At 42.5% G+C, this 15,688-nt stretch overlaps 1 protein-coding gene across 1 annotated transcript in view; it reads left to right on the top strand.

Annotated features, from left to right (window-relative positions):
- LOC134453351 (protein mono-ADP-ribosyltransferase PARP14-like) overlaps nucleotides 1–15,688 on the top strand; it is a 56,432-nt gene that overhangs the window by 16,474 nt on the left and 24,270 nt on the right. Inside the window, exons 5-8 of the mRNA XM_063204229.1 lie at nucleotides 827–3,279; nucleotides 4,152–4,388; nucleotides 14,997–15,218; nucleotides 15,334–15,448. Of these exons, the coding sequence (XP_063060299.1) occupies nucleotides 827–3,279; nucleotides 4,152–4,388; nucleotides 14,997–15,218; nucleotides 15,334–15,448 (3,027 nt within the window). The remainder of the gene's footprint in view (nucleotides 1–826; nucleotides 3,280–4,151; nucleotides 4,389–14,996; nucleotides 15,219–15,333; nucleotides 15,449–15,688) is intronic.

Consider the following 15,688-nt stretch of genomic DNA (forward strand, 5'->3'; position numbering starts at 1 on the left):
CACAGTCGGTCCAGCAATTATCACCACGGCGCTGTCAGCTAGTCCAACGAGCCACACCCCCTCTTGAAGAGAGATGAGAGGGTCTTGCTTATCAAGCTACCTGCCAGTAGATTTTATGCCAGATGCCACCAAGAATTGAAGCTCGTTGAAAATACGAGCTGTCAACTTCGAGCTCCGTAGGCCTGTGCGAGCCCACTCTTTGCCTCAGAAACCGTCAGTTCATACAACACGGTAAACAGCCTCGGAACAGTGAATCATGTGATTAACCTTATCACAACCTCCACCAGCACAAAGTTTTTGCACAAGCCCCAGACAACTTCAGCGACAAAACAAGTTTAAATCTATTGAGTATTACTTCAGCTTAGTCCATTAATCGACCAAAACAGACACACTCTCAGCACATTCCCACAATCGTAAATTTACACACAAGCCCTAATCTAGGTCAGCATTTGTTGCTAACGTTGCAAATTACTACGGCGCAAACTATAATTGCATTATTTATAATAAATTATAATTCCATTATTTTTGACCTGAAATGAAAAAAAAAACCCTGATGTTTGTCAGATGTTTATTAATTATGCTACATTGGGCACAAAAAGAGCGCAAGAGAGAGCGCAAAATGATCTGGCTTGCTACTGTTTGGACTTTGGTAGGCCCATGGCAGGAAAGAAACCCTCCTTGGTAGCGACAGTGTTAGAAGCTGAAACAACTAGCTAACTGCAGCTCTTGTTTTTAGNGTAAAAAAAGTAAGTGCCGTGTCCAGCATGATTGAATATTATCTGTTTGTGTGTGTGTGTGTGTGTTTGTGTGTATGTTTGTATTTCAGATGTGGAGACCATGTTAAGCAAACAGCATAAGTTGTGCAAAGTTGAAGTCCATGTACATCCCTTCCATCAGTCTCTCGGCACTTCACTGTATGGTAAAGACCGTCCAAGGTTCAAGATTCCAGATTCTTTCACTGAAGCCATCAACCCAGCCCTGCTTGAGTTTCTCCTGAAGAAGAATGAGATTTCTTATATCAATGATCAGATGCAGTCACACTTCTGCCAGGTGAGCATTCAGGACTCCACCGTCATCCTCAGCCCCCTCCCCACCCTGCTGAAGAAGAAGGGCATCACAGGCAAACGCATAGATGACTGGAAGGAAAATGCATCAACTGCATTCCATAACACACTGTCCAAATATACCACCCTCGAGATGTCAATAAATGTAGATGTTTGTGGTCCAGTAACAAAACAGTTGCATTCAGAGTTACATGACGACAATGGTGTCCTACAGATGGACTCTTTGAAAGGGCAGATGACATTAGCGGGGATGGCAATAGACATTGAGAATCTGAGGCCAATTGTGAGCAGAATTGTAAAGGAAGAAACATGCCGTGTTGAGAGAGAGAAAAACAGCATTGCTGGGGAAATGGATCTGCACCCTACCATCTTCAAACTCTTGCAGTTCGCTGGACTTTCACAGCACATCACAAACTCCAGCCCACACATATCCCATACATATGAATCTGAAAAGAAGAAACTAGTCCTCTCTGGATTGGAATCAGAGATCCTTTCAGTAAAAACCTGGATTCTTGAAAAAAAAGCAGAAATGATAGAAAGGAAAGTGGATCTAGATAATCATATTGTAGATTTCCTGAGGGGGTTAGACAGTGCATTGATGTCAGAGCATCTCTTCCTCTCTCATGGAATCCATGCCATTTATGTGATAAGGGATGGAGCTGTGGTTCTTACTGCAAACAAAGAAACATCTATCAAAGAGTCTGTTGAGAAAATGGAAAAGGTCCTTGCTTTTACGGTCCTTACCGTGGAAGACCAGGAGGTACTCAGAAAATCAGAATGGGGTGCTCTGAAAGCAGAACTCCTACGTAACCATAACACATCTGTTCAAATCCCAGTGTTGGCATTCAATTCAAACCATTCTGACCATGTCAATGTTGCTGGTTTTCTGGAACCTGTAAACAAAGCCAGTCTGGACCTTAAGAACTTCCTGCAAAACCATTCAAGAGTTGAAGATATTGTCAAGGTGAGATGCTGCGCAGCTGCAAGGTTCATTGAAGACCTTAAGTCAGATGAGTGGAAGAAATTTGCAAAAGCCAGTGAGGTGATGGTGACGTTTGTTCCGAATAAGCCCCAAATCAGCCTATCAGGGGAGCGCATTTCTGTTAATTTTGCTGTTGATGGATTTAAGAAGATGGCGAACAGCTTATGCACAGACGAATTCAAAATATCTAAGCCTGGTGCAATGAAGTACGTACAGGAACAAAGCAAACGGTTCCTATCAACAATATCAAGGGATCACAGCGTTGTAGTTCTGCTTCAGGATAACGGCATGCTGGAAGATGTAGATGATGAGGAAGATGAAAGAAGAGATCGGAAAATCTCAAGTTCTGGTACCTGTGAAGTGCAAATGCCTTGTGGGGTCCTCATTGCCGTTGGCAAATCAGACATCTGCAAGTTCCAGGCAGATGCTGTTGTGAATGCTGCCAATGAAAATCTGAAGCACATTGGAGGTTTGGCATTGGCTCTTCTAAATGCTGCTGGCCAGCAGCTCCAGATTGACTGTGACCGATACACCTCCAGACATGGACCACTAAGAGTAGGAGAAGCCATCATTACAGAGAGTGGGAGTTTGCCCTGCAAGCACGTTGTCCATGCGGTTGGTCCAAAGTTTTCCGATACTGACAGACAGACCGCAGTGCAGCATTTAAAAAGGGCTATCACTTCAAGCCTGGACAAAGCCTCTGGAGCACATTGCACTTCCATCGCAATCCCAGCCATCAGCTCTGGAATTTTTGGCTTCCCGCTTGATATTTGTGCAGACACCATTGTTAGTGCTGTGCATGACTATTTTGAAACAGGTCCTGGTCAAAACAGGACCTCCCTCAAAAAGATCTCCCTAGTAAACAATGATGAAAAGACTGTGAAAGCGATGACTGAAGCTGTTGAGACTCTATTTTGTGATACAAATCCAAGGTCTGAATCTTCAGAACAGGCTCTCCCCAAAAAACGTGTACTGAGTGACAACTGGAGGGGCAGTCATGATGAAGAGTATCAGATGGAAAGATCTGCAGGAGCAATTGAAAGGAAGAATAAACAACCCAATGAAGACAAATCTCCCAAAGAGGAAGACAGACCATGGCAGAGCCCATTCACACAGTCCCAGTCACAATGGGGAGGGCACTCACAACAAGACATGCATGGAGTCCTGAACAGAAGGCAGACACCCGAGGGTATCACAATAGTCCTGAAGGAGGGGAACATCCAAGATGCTTATGTAAGTATGACTGTTTTTATTCTTTTTTTACATAATTTTAGAGAGTGTGAGAGGAGACAAGCAAGTGGGTGAAAGAGATGGAGAAGGTTTGGGAATTGACCTTGGGCTACAATCAAGTCCCGGCCTCCGGCCTACCACGGAATAACAGTATGGTGCCTTATCCACTTGTAGGTGATATTAATCCATGCGAATTAGGCTGATGAAAATGTAATTGACACATGAAGCATTGAATCGGTATAGAAATGTTGTGGTATGGTATAGAAATGAATTCTTGTAATGTACTGTTTTTCCTGAAATTAGATTTAAGTTAAAAATGACAACCAACCCAAGTCTCCCCCTATTAGTCTGGCTGTCACCGTATCTGTGTCCTCATTCCCTAATTGTCAAGCTTAGCCAACCTCAAGGCTGACAAACCAATCAGGATTGCAGGATTTTCAGAGATGTGATGTAGTCAAAGAGGTTAGAGTGAAAAATGACTGTTGTTTCAGACAACAATGTTGACTTGCATAGAGGAGTCACATGTCAACATTGATCCTCAAATTTCAACTGTATTGTTGAATCTGTGAATAGTTGAACTGTATGTTAGTAGTGTCTCCAATCACGTGAATGGATTTTTTTATAAAGTCAAGGCTTCAGGCAGCAAATCCATTGACAACATTGACAGCATGTACCTGATGAATGTGTTTAGCCAGGCAAAGCCACATTCATCAGGCGAGAGCTGGCTTAGCATAGTACAGGCGAACAACTCGTTTTACTTTTAGTAATTATATTTAGACAAAAACGCTTTGAATCCGTGTAGTATTTTGGAGATGAGGTCATTGTCTTACATGCACACCAGCTACATTTGTAACCCTCTTCAATACTCACTACAGACAGATGTTGTGGTGAACACCGTTGCAGACAACATGAACCTAAGCCAAGGAGCCGTCTCTAAAGCACTACTGCAGGCGGCTGGACCGAAGCTCCAGTCAGCAGCCAATGACCAGGTCAGAGGAGGTCGTGTGATGCCTGGCGAGATGGTGGTGACTGATGGATTTGAGCTGAGATGCGGGAAAGTCTTTCACACGGTGTGCCCAAGGTGGGACCACACAGGCGGCACATCTGAAAAGGTCTGTAAGAATTTCAATGCTTATTTAGATGAATATTTCCTATTGGCTTCAAAAGATCAACTGGTTCAACTTTGGTTCAACTGCTGTCATTCTGTGATGAAAAACATTTCCACAGCTTTCCTTATGTGTTTTCCCCTGTCTGGACTTCCATCAAAAAGAAAGATGTAATTTGCCATATGTAGCCTAATGGCGAAGTATCCCTCAAGAATTCAACACCACTATTAACACATTGAATACCAGCCATTTCTTGGAATTTTAGCTGTAGACTCCCAGCCAATTTCATCATTTGAATCAACCCACTCTACTGCCTTATTCAACTTTACGCAAGGCTTGTTTTAAGTAGAAATAGCGTTCAAACGGAGAAAAAGCCTTTTTTGTCATGGGTGCGCTCTTTGACTCTCAGAGTTTAAATTGCGGGTCTAAATGTATTTTCACGCCCAAAGAACAACTCCAGTAGCTTCCAAGTAAACTATTTCCATGCAAAAATCACCTGGTCAGGCTATTGTTCAGAGCCACATCATCTGAAATGCTAGCTAGCTAATGTCACTTGACTGGCAGTTTTCGTTCTGTAGATAAATGTAGGCGTGCCAAAGCACTCACACAAAATGACCTTACTTCCTGCTGTGTTGCATGCTGTTTTTCATTACAACCTTCCATTTTACACCTATCTTGATGACAGCAAATCTCCTTATCCTTCCATCATATGTTTAGGAATAGGCTAGCTAGCAAGGCACTGACAGGACATGTTTTGATTCTCTAGGAAGTAACTTGAGACGTGACGTGACGTGATCAGGAAGTGGTTTGATTCGCTATAATAAAACTCAAATAGGCCTACTGTGTGTAATAAAATGCACATGATGAAATATCCAGATCCAGACTTTGTAGGGGTTTTGACTTTGTAGGTGTTTTCACGATCTATGTCAGTTCTGTTCATCACATTATTACAAAAATCACACAGAATGTGCATTAGAATGTGTAGATTCAGAATCCATTAAAACGCAGGAGTCTACCAGTTCCTTTGTTGCCTTCCTTAGCCTTCCTCCGTTGACTCCCACGTCCTTTAGGAGGCGTATGGTTGACAACCCCATGAAGCCTCGGCATCCGACCTCCTCTGGGTAGATGGTAGTCTTCCAGCGCGCCTCCCGGCACTCAGCAGCCAGCACGGAGTACTTCTTGGCCTTCTTTCGCTCAAAGGCAGCCTCAATCCCTTCCTCCATTGGCACAGTGAGCTCTATGAGGGATACCGCTCTAACATTTACAGACCACGCCACTATGTCTGGTCGGAGAGATGTGGTGGTAATCTCTGTGGGAAACTGAAACTTCTTGCCCAGGTCAACCTTCATGCTCCACTCCTGGCCAGGAGTGAAGGGCCTTCTCTTTGCCTGATGCTTCTGATCCCTCCTTCCTTGACAAAGGTGGTGGGTTGCTCTGCCGGCGATGGTGTTCTGCTTCCCTGTCTGCACTCCTCCAGCACTTCGGCTAGCTTTCTCCAGACATGGTAATGGGCCATCTATAGCGGCCCTGAGAGAGGGCGACTTTGCAGCCTGACAAGATGTGCTGGAGGGTTATGTTTGGGGCATTGCAGAGTGCACAACATTCCTCATTTCCAAACCACTGGTGGAGGTTCCGGGGACAGGGAAGCGTGTCGTAGGTTGAGCGAATAAGGAAGCTGAGTCTTGCCTGTGGGATCTTCCACACGTCTGACCAACTGATGTTCCTGTTTGAGATTCCCTCCCAAGTTGTCCAGCTTCCTTGCCGTCCCTGAGACACGGCCTTGATCTTATAGCGGTCTTCCTCCATCCTTGTCACCTCCGCCACCACCATCTCCTTTCTTTCCTTGCGGTGGGCCTTGGACCAGAAGCATGGTGCTTCTCCCCATCCTAGGCCTGCTCTTCCTACTTTCACTCTGCCCACAATCTCCTTGTGCTGCAGCTGGCTCACCGCTTGGTCGACCTCGGTCTGGGTGTCAAGAACATCCATTGCCAGTTTGCCACAACAGAGATGTACCATCATGAAGCTGAGAACCTGTTGAAAAGGTTTGAATCTGCAAGAACTATTCCAGGTGCTCAAAAACTACACAGCTTCTGCCCATTGTCAATGGACACAGTGGAAGTTAGGCCATTTTCAGCATTCAGAGAAGGCAGAGTTGAAAAAGTGAGCTCAGTAAAGGAATGTGTTACATTTTCAAGCATCAAAGGGTATGTTGTAGCTGTATATGGCAACTGGTGGCAGGGGGGCCGCTAGGAGGGGGGAAAGTGGTACAGATTCTAAGGGCCCAAGCACTGATAGGAGCCCCAAGTACTGCAAATCTTTCTTGGGGCCCAACATTTCTGGCAGCGCCACTGACTGGTGGCTAGCATGTGTTGAGGAATGTATGCCGAGCACTGGAGAGGTGAAACTGAACTTCCTGCATCCTCATGGACCATCTCCATCCTTCACTTTTCCCTTCAGACCAGATAGATATGTCATAGATCATCAGGATGTGCTTCTGGTAGTGGAACCTGTAACTGCAGCGGGACATACTTATACATTATCTACAAAAGACACAGCTGCTGCTTCAAATGCACTGTACAAAGTACAAAATGACAGTGGATTATCTATTTAAAGTATGGTAAAGGGATGATGGCACAGGTACACAGAGAAGGAATGTTCAAACATTCACATATCATCATTTGGTGTGTATAAATGGACATCTGCCTTAGTTTCTGAAACCTGGGACCATGGACACTGACCATTTTTGTTTTGTTTTGTTTTGTCATGTGATGCTACTATGGTATTACCATATTATTAGTAAGTGGTCTGTATGATGCCATATTTGTGAGTCAAATTCTCTCTGAAATGAATAACGAACCAAACACCAGCATTTGAGGTGTTGCTCATGACATTGCCGGCTACAGTACGTTTGGACCAGGAACCCGCAATAGCTTTCCAAATCCTACCTCATTCTATCCCAATTTTAATGTCTAAAAAAACATAAAGGCCTGTATATATTGTAATTCAATAGGTCTACAGCTCATCCACTGATTGATCCATGTAGCCTACTCCATCATCTGACTAAAAAAAAAATATGGCGAAATTACCGGCAACATTGTCACTGCGAGCTCTCTGAGCTCTGCGCTTTTGCAGACGTTGGCAACAAAGGAAAGGGGTCACGTCTTTCAAGCTCGAAGTTAAGTTTTCAACTAGGCCTAGTTGGTGAACAAACATGGGATGAATGAATGGATCCATGCAAGTCATCTGTTAACAGGCAAATTAAATTGTATGTAATGACTAGAAAATCATATTGACAAGCTTGCGGTTATGGAATGACAGTGGCGAGCCAAAAACTTATCCGTAAAACATGCAAATAAACTAGGCTACAACAAGAATTGTATAAATAGTTGGACTATTAAAAGCTATTAGCCTCTGTGAAATGCGGATCTGAGAGGGATGTAGTACACTTGACAACCATGTTTTCTCTGGATTTGAGATTTTAAGGTAGGCTATGAAAGGCATGCTGTCTATCATATTTCTTTTATAAATGTTAAAAATGTGTCAAATAGCAACCTGTGAGCTTCAATAAGCATTTGCAAATCACAATCACTTTGCCAATAGGCCTACCACAATCACAGGTGAACTAAACAGGCCACAGCTAACCAGAGGAACATGGTACTGTAATTATAATGGAGACAGATATAATTTGGTTACAACTTCATGGTTCAATTTTCTGAACAGGTCTACATCTACATGGATGACACCACATCATGACACACATATCTTATGTGTCTAAAAAGGAACTGAACTTCCTTGGCGGAGGTCTGCGCTCTCTGAGTGCATTTCTAGTTTGAAATATGGACTAGGCCTACATAGGTTACAGTACATAGGATTGTGCAAATTGTGATTATGAATTGTCTACTTCAATTTAAAGGTACACTGTGCAGGAAATGGTCAAAAAAGGTACTGCAACTATGCAGCTCATTGAAACTGGGCTGCCTTTTGCCAAATTTGATATTTTCATGAAAGTTTACTAAGTAATGAACTAATATTTTCCAGTATGGCCCAAGTACAGTCATTTTTGCAGCTAAAAAGGGCTATTTCTGGAAATTCAAAATGGCGGACTATGGAGAAGATCCCCCTTTTCATGTATGAAAAGTGCAATGTTCCCAGTCATAATGAATACTTAGAATTTGATGGTGGTAGTAAGTTTTCATGACAAAAAGGGGCACTCACCTCTATCCTGTGCAAATGCATGGAGAGAGTTATTGCAGGAGAGCTAACCACCACCATCGGTTGTAACATCCTCCAACATAATCCCTAACACTGGAGTCCCACAGGGTTGTGTCTCGTCTCCCATCTTGTATTCAAAATACACCAATGAGATTACATGTAACACCAGTGGATTAATGCAATTTAAATATGCAGATGATCTGGCCTTGGTGGCCAAACTGACAGATCTAAGCACCCTGTCCAAATACACCCAATATGTTAATGAAATGGCCCTGTGGTTCAAAGAAAGCTCACTGCAGTTGAACATCAGCAAAACTAAAGAACTGTGTTGCCATAGCGGGAGGGCACCTGACACCCCTCACCTTCTTTCCACACCTTTGACCCTGGAAGGAGAAATAGTTGAACAGGTGGAGAAGTTCAAATACCTTGGCACAGAGATCGACCAACGTCTGTCCTTTAGCCAGCATGCAGATGGGGTTTACAAGAAGGGACAACAACGCATGTGTCTCCTGAGGAAGCTAAACACCTTTAATGTCAGTAAAGACATTTTGACAACCGCCTACCAATCTGGTGGAATCCATCATCACCAGCAACATTACATCCTGGTGCGGCTTCCTCACCAACACAATCAAAAGCAGACTTAATAGGATAACTAAGCAAGCTAATAGGAATACACCAGAAAGCACTGGAGGGTCTGTATATCCAGGCAGTGGAAAGGAAGACCAACTCCATCCTCCTAGATCTCTCCCACCCACTCCGTCCTTGTTTTGATCTACTTCCTTCTGGCAAAAGATTCAGAGTGCCTTTGGCCAGGAAAGCTATCTACAAAAAAACAATCATCCCCATAGCTATACACACTCAGAACACTCATTCCTCCAAGAACTCACACAAATCACACACACACACACACACACACACACACACACACACACACACACACACAAGCCTTCAGTCAAAAGACAATTTTCTAATATGGAAACATTTTAGACAATAAAGCTTTTTGAATCTTTGAATCTTGAATCTAAAATTAGTGAATGGGTAGCATGAGTTTTGGAAATAAACAACTAAAAATCTTACACAGTGTACCTTGAAAGACATCAATATACAGTAGATTGTTATATTACCAATAGTTTGGCTCTTTTTAAACTAGGAAATATTCAAATTCTTTCTGTGATTGGTGATCGGCAGATCATGATTTTGATGATCGGTAATTGGTGATCGGGGCAAAAAAAAGTTGATCGTGCATCTCTAGCACTTACATGTCGAGGCAACGTACTTTGTTAGTTATATGTAGGAATAAAATGTTTGCCCCATTAGGTGGGATCCTTGGACCCCAATCAAATTTCCGATTAAACACACAAAACTTGGGAAACAGGGAATAGTGGACCTGGGACTATTCCATCAATGATATTGACCCCGAATCTGAGTTCAAGTCGCTAAACGGCTCTATTTTTTAAACAGTCTTGCTAACCTGAAACTCAGCTACCGGGAGTCGAACCCGGGCCGCCTGGGTGAAAACCAGGAATCCTAACCGCTAGACCATATGGGAACCAATACCCCAAACAGGACGACCAAGGCAGAGATGTTTTCCTTGTGGACCAGAGATGTCACATAACTCAGAGCAAAGGAGAGAGAGAGAGAGAGAGAGACAGAGAAAGAGAAAGAGAGAAAGAGAGTAACAAAGAATAACAGAGTATATTTTCAATAATACATGTAGAGAATTTCTTAACAGTTGTCAAGGTAATTCATGCTTCAACTCAGACCTGGTAGATCCCAGGTTTAACACCAGGTGAAATAATAAATCAGTGTGACAAAGAATTTCAACCTGTAGGAAAGTGTCACAACCAGACCATTCCGCATATTCCCACCAGCATTTTATAAGATCAAAACGGACCAGCATCCCTATTTAAATAGTCTGTGGGATGACAATGCCAGTGAAAGCTACAATAACTACCAATCTTTTTCATTTCGGGGGATTTGTGATATTTTAAACTCCTTCTGTGTTGATACAAACATGAATTTGAACAATTTCTAACCTGGAGAGGAAGACACAAATGGCCGAGTGGGCAGGTGTCCCATGTAATATGTGATAGTGCCGGGTTCAATCCTTGCCAAGTGACATGTCGCCAGGCCTAGATATGAATTGGTTTGCCCTCACAAATGTAGCCTACTGCTTCGGGCAGGGGGGTCCGCTCATTTTTCCGACGCACCATTGGTCCGATGCGTCAATGTTCCGAACATTTCCCATTGATCCTACAGCACTTAGTCTCAGATAACTTTTTACCAATTAAATGAAACCCTTTGTCCCGACAGTCCAATGTTCCGACCAAAAGCTGCTTTAGATCACCGTCATCTCTGAAGCCTACGCAGTGGCCATGCTGCTGTCTGTGACAGGTTAGGTTTAGGGAAAGTTTTGGTCAAGGCAAATAGACAATAGCCAATAGCCTACTGACAGGTTAGGGTTAGGAATGGTTTTGGGTAGGGCACAATTGTAAAACTTGGCAACATTGCATTAATGACAGGTTATGTTTAGGGGTGGTTTTGGTAAGGGCACAGCAAGACCGACTCAGACGGCATATGTGCTTGTCGCAGCGCATGCAGCTGAATTCCACTTGGCACCGGGAAAAGCAGGCCATAGCCTACGACCTGGGATGATGACCAACCCCAAACAGCCATTGGTCGGAACATTGAGCTGTCGGAGCAAAGGGTTTAATTTAATTATTTCGAGTTAGTGGGCTAATGGGAAATTTTCGGAATATTGACGAATCGGACCAAAGGGGTGTCGGAAAAATTACATGCTACCCGGGCAGGAGCGTACCTATGTTCCCACGCCCCAAACGGTTTTATTTATTTATTATTTGGCGATGTTTAGATTCTTTCCCACATGCACATGATGCTGAAATGGCGTGATACTAAAGGTTGATAAATAACCTAGTAATAATGTCTGGTAATTTGTAATGTAGCCTACTTGATCTATGTGAAATTTGAAATTAGATGGTTCTTTTCCAAATCCAAGCATGATGGGCTTATTATAGCCTAAACTGCAAAAAAATAAAGCCTTGTCTCGTCATTTCGCTGCCTGCCACATTATTTGGAGTTTCCATGGGCAATATGACCAATAAACAAAAAGCACATCCTCAGGGGGGGCGTTGACAGGTTAGGAGGAGGCCAGCGGGGCGTTTGGGGGGGGGAAAGGTTGGATCTGGCATAGGGGGATGCATCTGTTGTCCGCCTGCCGGCCTTGTTTTTTAAATCATTTCTTCAGCTCAGTTTTTTAGCTTAATTTCCAAAAGTAGAAAAGCATCTACAACTGCACTGCTACTACTAATAATAACAATAACAATATGTCTTTCATGGCTACTCAAAATGGCTTTACACAATAAAATGTGGCCTATAAAATATCATCACTGTCAGGGGTGGCGCACTTGAACAGTGTCATTCATGCCCCGGTGGTAAGCTGCCATAAAATAAAATATATTTATAGGATATACAAACCCCAACTCCGATGAAGTTGGGACGTTTGGTAAACAGTGAATAAAATCAAAATGCTATCATTTTCAAAACATTCAATCTATTCATTAGATGGAGAATAGTGAAAATACAACATATTAAGTGTTAAAACTGAGAAAAAATATTGTTTTGGGGGACATATGTACTCATTTCTAATTTGATAAATCCAACACGTCTCAAAAGAGTTGGGACGGGGACAATAAATGGCAGCAAATGTCGAGGAAGACTAAAAACAAAACAAAAGACAACACTTAACAGTTAAATACATTAACCGATGAGATGATTTTATATAAAAAACAGTGTTAATTCCTATCTTGGACATGATTTCACCAGCTTAAATGGTGGGTGTATTCCTTGTCATGTTTTGAAATGTTTTCCTTTCTGTAGTGCTTACAGTGTGACAGGTCTTGACCAAAAACCCACCATTTTATCTCCTGCTGGTCCTTATGATGGAGCCAAACTGTTAAAACATAGTAGAGAATGCAATTTGACCTTATTATGTGGCAGTAATTGAATATCTCCCTTCAAAATATAATGCATGAGTGGCTTTTCATGCTGTTTAAAACCCTTTTATACCATTCAGCACTGCATTTAACTCTGCAGATGAGTGAGAACATCTTAACCAATGCACTATTGCACCCGCATGCCATCATGGAGGCTGACTTTTGAAGCTAGCACTAACACAAGTTGGATGGTCCATTTTTACTGTAGCACAGGATGTGCAATGCTCTATTATTGTCAAAAAGAATGGACTTCTACAACTTCTTCTGACTTCTGTAAGCAAAGGACAGTTTCCCATGTCTTCTGGGTCTATTTCAAGTGAGCTCAGGTGCTTAGGAGAATGTTACACCCCTGTATCATTTTCATGCATTAAGCATTCTTAATATGGTCAATTTTCCATAGCTCTAATTCCTGGAGTGCTAGAGTGAGACTACAGCCAATATATATTTCATGATGTCATGAACCTATACAATGATTTTATTAACAAAAATATGTCTTATATACACTCAATCGTGGTAAATCAAAGGGAATTCAAAAATGTATGTAATAACTATGGTAATTATTCCCTTTGCATCTTTAATTCTGAGTGACTCAGCCTCTCTGTGATGATCTTATACCTGGACACCTATATTGTCCGTCAGTACAATTCATTTTGAAATGTTCTTCTTTGTTGTTTTATCTTATTTGGATGTTTACTAAATTTCACTGATCCCCGTCCCAACTCTTTTGAGACGTGTTGGATTTATCAAATTAGAAATGAGTACGTATGTCCCCCAAAACAATATTTTTTCTCGGTTTTAACACTTAATATGTTGTCTTTTCACTATTCTCCATCTAATGAATAGATTGAATGTTTTGAAAATGATAGCATTTTGATTTTATTCACTGTTTACCAAACGTCCCAACTTCATCGGAGTTGGGGTTTGTATGTATTCTTAAAGTAGTTGAGGGACATTCCCGGGGCTAAATGTGAATAATTTCTTAGAAATGTGGGAACATGAAGCAGCAGGAATATGCTGTGGAACCAATGGGCCTAAAAAATAATGTTAAAAGTCTTTGTGATGAGACCCATGGGCTGTGGGATCAATGGGCCTAAAAACAAATTAAAAAGTCTCAGTGAAGTGGGACCAATGGACTGTGGGACCAACGGGCTGTGGGACCATTGGGCCTAATTTTGAAAAAAACATAAAAGTCTTAGCAATGTGGGACCAATGGGCTGTGGGAACATACGTAGAGCTGACCCCCTTCGGGCAGTCATGGGTAAGCGGTTAGGGCGTCAGACTTATCACAAAGGTTGCCTCCCGACCTGCCAGGTTGGTGGGGGAAGTAATCAACCAGTGCTCTCCCCCATCCTCCTCCATGACTGAGGTACCCTGAGCATGGTACTGTCCCGCCGCACTGCTCCCTAGGGGCGCCATTGAGGGCTGCCCCCTTGCACGGGTGAGGCATAAATGCAATTTAGTTGTGTGCAGTGTGCAGTGTTCACCTGTGTGCTGTGTCACAATGACAATGGGAGTTGGAGTTTCCCAATGGGCTTTCACTTTCACACCACTTTCATTGCTTTGTGGCTGGCTTCATTCGCCGTCAAGCAATAGGCCTTCAGTTAAATGCAGACCTTTATATTTTACAACACAGGCAATAAAAACACATCCTCACAACCGCCTTGCAGATGCCGATGCTTGTTTTTTACATTGCAATGATTCAGCAATTACTCTCTGCCTAATGTTTAATGTTTTGCTTTATCCTACAACAAATTCTTCCGAAAGACAAAACAAAATACTATATCGACTGTTGCAAGGACTGCACTTCGACACATTGAGATTAATTTCAATGTCCAAGCTCCCTCTTGTGTTATAATTGTCATTGTGCATGGTGGGTATTGAATGTGGGCCTCTCAGGTCAAGGTGTGGGTGCTCACCTACAAATGCTCGCACGACATCTGCGATAAAAACTTTATTTGACAAGGCATGTCAGACTCTCCAACATGATTGCATTTTCGACAATCGTTGATATGGACTTCCGCTGTACATGCATGAGCGCAACACCAGCTTTGATGAGCACGGCTGAAATGAACCCTGCTAGGGCACAGCTGATCTTTCATGGTGGAATGGCTTCAGCCTCAAGTTTAAGCTACCTTTGGTTGAAGCTTGGCTTTGGCACGTAAGCGCCACTAAATTCAGCACTTATGATGGAATGGTCCCCTGGATGACTCTGACCAGATAAGGTTGTGATAACCACAATGCACTTTGCGAGTTCATATAAAAGTTCATTTAAAAATATAAAGGATATTAATAACGGTATTTCAGTACTTGTAGCCTACTAACTTGATGTATAAAACATGCAAGTGTTCAGATGTTATTTTTTGTAATTACTTGAATTATTTCATTGCAGGTGTTACAGAAAATTGTTAAAGATTGCCTGCAAGAGGTAGACCAGCAGCAACTCACCTCAATTACATTTCCCGCCATTGGCACTGGGAATCTTGGGTTTCCCAAAGACCTGGTGCCAAAGATCATGTTGGAGGAAACAGAAACGTTCTGCCGTAGCACTCATCCTCAACACCTAAAGAAAGTGGTCATCATAGTACATCCATCAGACAAGGACAGTGTTGCCGTAAGGACTTTTTGGATTGCTACATAATTATGTATACGATACAACACAGCTACGCGATGATTGCTAAAAGTTAAGTTCATAGTTTAATTGAATTAGTCAATTTATTGTCTTACAGTGCTTTAAGAGGATGTTCAAAGGATCAAGACAAGAGGGGGGAAAAGATACACCCCATAATATCGAGATAATCGAACATGGTGACTCACACAAACCAAAACTACAGAAATCATCAGGTAAACATTATTGTCTTGCTGGCTGGTGCATGCAACAATGCAATTGAATGTCTTCGATAAAATAAATAGCTGTCTTCAAACACTGAGCCCACTCACTCACAACTTCGTCAGCCAGCAGTGTCGTGCTGCTCTCCCACTTGCATTGGATATGATTGCATTCTGTTGCACTGCATTGTGGCCGTGGATGTGTTTTTTGTGGTTGTGCTTGTGTTGTGTTGGTTCTATTCAAGAGTTGAGAAA

This window comes from Engraulis encrasicolus, chromosome 7 (genome assembly GCF_034702125.1).
Source record: "Engraulis encrasicolus isolate BLACKSEA-1 chromosome 7, IST_EnEncr_1.0, whole genome shotgun sequence".
NCBI classification, from domain to species: Eukaryota; Metazoa; Chordata; class Actinopteri; order Clupeiformes; family Engraulidae; genus Engraulis; species Engraulis encrasicolus.